General features: G+C 42.4%; 1 protein-coding gene and 1 non-coding gene across 2 annotated transcripts; one reads left to right on the plus strand and one right to left on the minus strand.

The window, feature by feature from the left end:
• Positions 1 to 602: 602 nt before the first annotated feature.
• Positions 603 to 710, minus strand: LOC112739212 (small nucleolar RNA R71). The gene has a single exon (XR_003170150.1). It is a non-coding gene; the product is annotated as a small nucleolar RNA R71 (small nucleolar RNA).
• A 7,123-nt stretch (positions 711 to 7,833) lies between these two features.
• Positions 7,834 to 8,262, plus strand: LOC140177487 (uncharacterized). The gene has a single exon (XM_072210600.1). The coding sequence runs from the start codon at positions 7,834 to 7,836 to the stop codon at positions 8,260 to 8,262; it is 429 nt and encodes a 142-aa protein (XP_072066701.1).
• The last annotated feature ends 377 nt before the right edge of the window (positions 8,263 to 8,639 follow it).

Raw genomic sequence — 8,639 nt, forward strand, 5'->3', positions numbered from 1 at the left:
CAAGGAATCTCTATATTGTGACATAGAGGATTCCATATTTTCTTCTCCTCTCTTTTCATATGAGCAGGAGCAAGGACAAGGGCATTCTTGTTGAAGCTGATCCTGAACCTGAAAGGACCTTGAAGAGAAAGCTAAGAGAAGCTAAAGTACAACTCTCTGTAGAGGACCTAACAAAGCTTTTCAAACAAGAAGAAGCCATGGCAGCCGAAAACAACAACAATGCCAACAATGCAAGGAAGGTGCTTGGTGACTTTACTGCACCTACTCCTGACTTCTATGGGAGAAGCATCTCAATCCTTGCCATTGGAGCAAACAACTTTGAGCTTAAGCTTCAATTAGTTTCTCTGATGCAACAGAATTGCAAGTTTCATGGACTTCCATTGGAAGATCCTCATCAGTTCTTAGCTGAATTCTTGCAAATCTGTGACACTGTCAAGACCAATGGGGTTGATCCCGAGGTCTACAAGCTTATGCTTTTTCCTTTTGCTGTAAGAGACAGAGCTAGAACATGGTTGGATTCACAACCTAAAGAAAGCCTGAACTCTTGGGAAAAGCTAGTCAATGCCTTCTTGGCAAAGTTCTTTCCACCTCAAAAATTGAGCAAGCTTAGAGTGGAAGTCCAAACCTTCAGACAGAAGGAAGGTGAATCCCTCTATGAAGCTTGGGAAAGATACAAGCAATTGATCAGAAGGTGTCCTTCTGACATGCTTTCAGAATGGAGCATCATAGGTATCTTCTATGATGGTCTGTCTAAACTGTCCAAGATGTCATTGGATAGCTCTGCTGGAGGATCTCTTCATCTGAAGAAGACGCCTGCAGAAGCTCAGGAACTCATTGAAATGGTTGCAAATAACCAATTCATGTACACTTCTGAAAGGAATCCTGTGAATAATGGGATGAATCAGAAGAAATGAGTTCTTGACATTGATACTCTAAATGCCATATTAGCTCAGAACAAAATATTGACTCAGCAAGTCAATATGATTTCTCAAAGTCTGTCTGACATGCAAGCAGCAACAGGCAGTACCAAAGAAGCTTCATCTGAAGAAGAAGCTTATGATCCTGAGAATCTAGCAATGGAAGAGGTGAATTACATGGGAGAACCCTATGGAAACACCTATAATCTTTCATGGAGAAATCATCCAAACCTCTCATGGAAGGATCAATAGAGGCCCCAACAAAGCTTCAACAACAGTAATGGTGGAAGAAATAGGTTTAGCAATGGCAAGCCTTTTCCATCATCTTCTCAGCAACAAACAGAGAATTCTAAGCAGAGCCACTCTGACTTAGCAACCATAGTCTCTGATCTAATCAAAACCACTCAAAGTTTCATGACTGAAACAAGGTCCTCCATTAGAAATTTGGAGGCACAAGTGGGTCAGCTGAGCAAGAAAGTTACTGAACTCCCTCCTAGTACTCTTCCAAGCAATACAGAAGAAAATCCAAAAGGAGAGTGCAAGGCCATCAACATGACCCACACAGCCGAACTTGGAGAGGAGGAAGAGGCAGTGATCTCCACTGAGGAAGACCTCAATGGATGTCCACTGGTCTCCAAGGAGTTCCCTAATGAGGAACCATGGGAATCTGAGGCTCACACTGAGACCATAGAGATTTCATTGAATTTACTTTTGCCATTCATGAGCTCTGATGAGTATTCTTCCTCTGAAGAGGATGAAGATGTTACTAAAGAACAAATTGCTAAGTACCTTGGATCAATCATGAAGTTAAATGCCAAGTTATTTGGTAATGAGACTTGGGTGGATTAACCCCCTTGCTCACCAAAGAACTGGATGACTTGACTAGACAGAAATTACCTCTAAAGAGACAAGATCCTGGAAAGTTCTCAATACCTTGTACCATACGCACCATGACCTTTGAGAAGGCTCTGTGTGACCTAGGGTCAAGCATAAACCTCATGTCTCTCTCTGTAATGAAGAAGCTAGGGATCATTGAGGTACAAGCTGCAAGAATCTCACTAGAGATGGCAGACAATTCAAGGAAACAAGCTTATGGACTTGTAGAGGATGTCTTGGTAAAGGTTGAAGACCACTACATCCCTGCTAATTTCATAGTCCTAGACACTGGGAAGTGTATGGATGAATCCATCATCCTTGGCAGACCCTTCCTAGCCACAGCAAAAGCTGTGATTGATGTTGACAGAGGAGAATTGGTCCTTCAAGTGAATGAGGACTCCCTTGTGTTTAAAGCTCAAGGATCTCCCTCTGTAACCATGGAGAAGAAGCATGAAAAGCTTCTCTCAATGCAGAGTCAAACAAAATCCCCACATTCAAACTCTAAGTTTGGTGTTGGGAGGCCACAACCAAAATCTAAGTTTGGTGTTAAGAAGCCATCATCATGCTCTGAGTATCTGTAAGGCTCCATGAGAGCCCACTGTCAAGCTACTGACATTAAAGAAGCGCTTGTTGGGAGGCAACCCAATTTTACTTATTTATGTTAAATTTCTATTTTCCATTGTTATTTCATGTTTTCTGTAGGTTGATGATCATGTAAAGTCACAAAAACAATTGAAAAATAAAAAACAAACTAAAAAACAGAATGAAAAATAGCACACCCTGGAGGAGAAGCCTACTAGCGTTTAAACGCCAGTAAGGGCAGCAGAATGGGCGTTAAATGCCCAGTCTAGCACCATTCTGGGCGTTTAACGCCAGAAATGGGCACCAGACTGGCGTTTAACACCAGAAAAGGGCAAGAAGCTGGCGTTAAATGCCAGAAATGGGCAGCAACCTGGCGTTTAACGCCAGGATTGGCAGCAAAGGGCGTTTTGCAAGCCTAATTGGTGCAGGGATGAGAAATCTTTGACACCTCAGGATTTGTGGACCCTACAGGATCTCCACCAACCTCAACTCACTCTCTCTCTTCTTCACACCTTTTCATAAAACTCTTCCCCAAATACCCTTCACCAATCACCTCAATATCTCTTCCCCAAAATCCCTCACCTATCAAATCCTAATCTCTTCTCCATAAACCCTTCACCAATCCACATCCATCCATCATAAACCCCACCTACCTCACCATTCAAATTCAAACCACTTTCCCTCCCAATCCCACCCATACATGGCCGAACCCAAACCCTCTCCCCACTCCTATATAAACCACTCTTCACCCTTTCATTTTCACACATCTTAAACACTACTTCTCTCCCTTGGACGAAACACTAACCCCCCATCCATCTCCTCTATTTCATCTTCCTCTACTCTCTTCCTTTTTCTTTTGCTCGAGGACGAGCAATCCTTCTAAGTTTGGTGTGGTAAAAGTGTTGCTTTTCATTTTTCCATAACCATTTATGGCACCTAAGGCCGGAGAAACCTCTAGAAAGAGAAAAGGGAAGGCAAAAGCTTCCGCCTCTAAGTCATGAGAGATGGAGAGATTCATCTCAAAGGTGCATCAAGACCACTTCTATGAAGTTGTGGCCAAGAAGAAAGTGATCCCCGAGGTCCCTTTCAAGCTCAAAAAGGGTGAATATCCAGAGATCCGACATGAGATTCGAAGAAGAGGTTAGGAAGTTCTCACCAACCCCATTCAACAAGTCAGGATCTTAATGGTTCAAGAGTTCTATGCCAATACATGGATCACCAAGAACCATGATCAAAGTGTGAACCCGGACCCAAAAAATTGGCTTACAATGGTTCGGGGGAAATACTTAGATTTCAGTCCGGAAAATGTAAGGTTGGCATTCAACTTGCCAATGATGCAAGGAGATGCACACCCCTACACTAGAAAGGTCAACTTTGATCAAAGGTTGGACCAAGTCCTCATAGACATTTGTGAAGAGGGCGCTCAATGGAAGAGAGATTCAAGAGGGAAGCCAGTTCAACTAAGAAGACATGACCTCAAGCCTGTGGCTAGGGGATGGTTGGAGTTCACCCAACGCTCAATCATTCCCACTAGCAACCGGTCTGAAGTTACTATAGACCGGGCTATCATGATCCACAGCATCATGATTGGAGAGGAAGTAGAAGTTCATGAGGTTATATCCCTAAAACTCTACAAGGTGGCAGACAAGTCCTCTACTTTGTCAAGGTTAGCCTTCCCTCATCTTATTTGTCACCTTTGTAATTCAGCTGGAATTGACATAGAGGAAGACATCCTCATTAATGAGGACAAGCCCATCACTAAGAAAAGGATGGAGCAAACAAGAGATCCTACTCATGGACAAGAGCATGAGGAAATCCCTCATCATGAAATCTCTGAGATGCCTCAAGGGATGCATTTTTCTCCACAAAATTATTGGAAGCAAATCAACACCTCCCTAGGAGAATTAAGCTCCAATATGGGACAACTAAGGGTGGAGCACCAAGAGCATTCCATCCTCCTTCATGAAATTAGAGAAGACCAAAGAGTTATGAGAGAGGAGCAACAAAGGCAAGAAAGAGATATTGAGGAGCTCAAGCACTCCATAAGATCTTCAAGAGGAAGAACAAGCCGCCATCACTAAGGTGGACCCGTTCTTTAATTTCCTTGTTCTTTATTTTCTGTTTTTCGAATTTTTATGCTTTATGTTTATTTATGTTTGTGTCTTATTACATGATCACTAGTGTCTAAGTGTCTATGCCTTAAAGCTATGAAAATGAATCCATCACCTTTCTTAAATGAAAAATATTTTTAATTGAAAAAGAAAAAGAAGTGCATGAATTTCAAATTTTAAAACAGTTTAATTATTTTGATGTGGTGGCAATACTTTTGTTTTTCTGAATGAATGCTTGAACAGTGCATATTTTTGAATTTGTTGTTTAAGAATGTTAAAATTGTTGGCTCTTGAAAGAATGATAGAAAAAAAGGAGAAATATTATTGACAATCTGAAAAATCATAAAAATGATTCTTGAAGCAAGAAAAAGCAGTAAAAAGCTTGCATAAAAAAATATATGCGAAAAAAAAGGGAAGAAAAGAAAAAAAGAATTAAAAGAAAAAGCAAGCAGAAAAAGCCAATAGCCTTTTAAACCAAAAGGCAATGGTAAAATAAAAAGGATCCAAGGCTTTGAGCATCAGTGGATAGGAGGGCCCACAGGAATAAAATCCTGGCCTAAGCGGCTAAACCAAGCTATCCCTAACCATGTGCTTGTGGCATGAAGGTGTCAAGTGAAAGCTTGAGACTGAGCGGTTAAAGTCGTGGTCCAAAGCAAAAAGAGTGTGCTTAAGAGCTCTGGACACCTCTAATTGGGTACTCTAGCAAAGCTAAGTCACAATCTGAAAAGGTTCACCCAATTATGTGTCTGTGGCATTTATGTATCCGGGGGTAATACTGGAAAACAAAATGCTTAGGGTCACGGCCAAGACTCATAAAGTAACTGTGTTCAAGAATCAACATAATGAACTAGAAGAATCAATTACACTATCTGAATTCTGAGTTCCTATAGATGCCAATCATTCTGAAATTCAAGGGATAAAGTGAGATGCCAAAACAGTTCAGAAGCAAAAAGCTAATAGCCCCGCTCATCTAATTAAGACTGATCTTCATAGATGTTTTTGGAATTCATTGCATATTCTATTCTTTTTATCCTATTTAATTTTCAGTTGCTTGGGGACAAGCAACAATTTAAGTTTGGTGTTGTGATAGGCGGATAATTTATACGCTTTTTGGCATTGTTTTTAGTATATTTTTAGTATATTTTAGTTAGTTTTTATTATGTTTTTATTCGTTTTTAAATAAAAATCACATTTCTGGACTTTACTATGAGTTTGTGTATTTTTCTGTGATTTCAGGTATTTTCTGGCTGAAATTGAGGGACCTGAGCAAAAATCTGATTCAGAGGCTGAAAAAGGACTGCATATGCTGTTGGATTCTGACCTCCCTGCACTCAAAGTAGATTTTATGGAGCTACAGAAGCCCAATTGGCGCGCTCTCAATTGCGTTGGAAAGTAGACATCCTGAGCTTTCCAGCAATATATAATAGTCCATACTTTTCTCGAGATTTGATGGCCCAAACCAGCGTTCCAAGTCAGCATGGAAATTCTGGCGTCAAAACGCCCATTCTGGCATAAAAGCTGGAGTTAAACGCCCAAACTGGCACAAAAGCTGGCGTTTAACTCCAAGAAAAGTCTCTACACGTGAAAGCTTCAATGCTCAGTCCAAGCACACACCAAGTGGGCCCGGAAGTGGATTTATGCATCATTTACTCATTTTTGTAAACTCTAGGTTACTAGTTTTCTATAAATAGGGCCTTTTGCTATTGTATTTTCATACTTGGAAACTTTGAACACACTTTTCATCTTTGAACTTGTATGTTCACGCTTTGGGAGGCTGGCCATTCGGCCATGCCTAGACCTTTTGTTCTTATGTATTTTCAACGGTAGAGTTTCTACACACCATAGATTAAGGTGTGGAGCTCTGCTGTTCTTCATGAATTAATGCAAAGTACTACTGTTTTTCTATTCAATTCACGCCTACTTCTTCTCTAAGATATACACTCGTTCTTCAACTTGATGAATGTGATGATCCGTGACACTCATCATCATTCTCACCGATGAACGCGTGCCTGACAACCACTTCCGTTCTATATGCAATCAAGCTTGAATGTGTATCTCTTGGGTTTCTAATCTAAGATTAAAACCTTCGTGGTATAGGCTAGAATTATTGGCGGCCATTCCTAAGATCCGAAAAGTCTAAACCTTGTATGTGGTATTCCGAGTAGGATCTGGGAAGGGATGACTGTGACGAGCTTCAAACTCGTGAGTGTTGGGCGTGTGATAGATGCAAAAGGATCAATGGATCCTATTCCAACATGATCGGGAACCGACAGATGATTAGCCATGCAGTGACAGCGCATTTGGACCATTTTCACTAAGAGGACGGGAAGTAGCTATTGACAACGGTGATGCCCAACATATAGCTTGCCATGGAAAGGAGTATGAATGATTTGATGAAGGCAATAGGAAAGCAGAAGTTCAGGAGGAACAAAGCATCTTCATACGCTTATCTAAAATTCTCACCAATGAATTACATAAGTATCTCTATCCTATTTTATGTTTTATTCATCTTTTAATTATCAATCCTCCATAACCATTTGAATCCGCCTGACTGAGATTTACAAGATGACCATAGCTTGCTTCAAACTAACAGTCTCCGTGGGATCGACCCTTACTCACGTAAGGTTTATTACTTGGACGACCTAGTGCACTTGCTGGTTAGTTGTGCGGAGTTGTGATAAAGAGTTGAGATTATAATTGTGCGTACCAAGTTGTTGCCGCCATTGATGATCACAATTTCGTGCACCAGGCTCAACCTGTTTAAGTGTGCCTTTGCCATGGAAGCAGAAAAGTTCTTGGGGTTTATGTTAACCCAGAGAGGGGTGGAGGCCAACCCTGAAAAGTGTCAAGCAATACTCCAAATGAAGAGCCCGGGCTGCGTCAAGGACGTTCAGAGGTTGTCCGGAAGGCTCACCGCACTATCCCACTTCCTCGGGGTGTCGGCTGCGAAAGCCTTGCCATTTTTCAACTTGATGAGAAAGGGGATAGCATTTGAATGGACCCCGGCATGTGAAGAAGCGTTCAAGCATTTCAAAGAGATTCTTGCAACACCACCTGTTCTCGGGAAGCCCAAGGTCGGAGAACCACTATACCTATACTTGGCCATAACGGATGAAGCGATGGTGACAGTTTTAGTGCGAAAAGAAGGGAAGATCCAACAACCAATTTACTTTGTGAGTAAAGCACTGCAAGGAGCATAATTGAGATACAGCAAATTAGAGAAGTTGGCACTTGCGCTGACCTCTTCCCGTAGATTACGACAATACTTCCAAGGTCATCAAGTGGTCGTGAGGACAGACCAGGGAATCCGCCAGGTACTCCAGAAACCCGACTTAGCAGGAAGAATTATGACTTGGGCTATCGAGCTATCCCATTATGACTTGCAGTATGAACCCAGGCATGCGATTAAGGCGCAGGCCATGGCCGATTTCTTGGTAGAAGTAACGGGGGACCCAACCGTAACAACGAGCATACGGTGGAAGCTCCACGTAGACGGGGCCTCCAACCAAACGTTCGGAGGTGCCGGGATCATCCTGGAAAGCCCAGCCAGAGTCATATATGAACAGTCGAACAAGTTCGAGTTCCCGGTGTCAAACAATCAAGCAGAGTACGTGGCCCTTCTAGGCGGCTTAATCCTGGCTAGGGAAGTCGGAGCCACAAGGCTAGAAGTGTGTAGTGACTCGCAGGTTGTTACTTCTCATGTCAATGGGACCTACCAAGCTAGAGACTCACTGTTACAGAAGTATCTGGAGAAGGTCAAAGAGTTGAGCAAATAATTCGAGGAGGTCACGATCCAACATGTTCCGAGAGAAAGGAACACACGGGCAGACCTCCTGTCCAAGCTAGCAAGCACAAAACCAGGGGCCGGCAACTCTCATTCAGGGTTTGATAAAGGAACCAGCTGTGGTCTTGCAACTGACTCAATCAGAACCTTCTTGGATGGACCCGATCATTGATTTTCTGGAGAAGGCAAGGCTCCCCAGTGACGACAAGCTGGCCAAAACGATAAGGCGGGAAGCGGCCAAGTATGCAATCATACAGGGCCAGTTGTTTAAAAAAAGAATCAGCCAACCCTTGTTGAAATGCCTGCATCCCAACCAAACGGACTATGTGCTCAGAGAGGTCCATGAGGGGTGCTGCGGTCACCACATCG

The sequence above is a fragment of the Arachis hypogaea genome, chromosome 13 (assembly GCF_003086295.3).
Source record: "Arachis hypogaea cultivar Tifrunner chromosome 13, arahy.Tifrunner.gnm2.J5K5, whole genome shotgun sequence".
Classification (NCBI taxonomy): domain Eukaryota; kingdom Viridiplantae; phylum Streptophyta; class Magnoliopsida; order Fabales; family Fabaceae; genus Arachis; species Arachis hypogaea.

Coding starts and splice junctions, on each gene's coding strand:
- LOC140177487 (XM_072210600.1), top strand. CDS start 7,834: ATGACTTGGGCTATCGAGCTATCCCATTATGACTTGCAGTATGAACCC.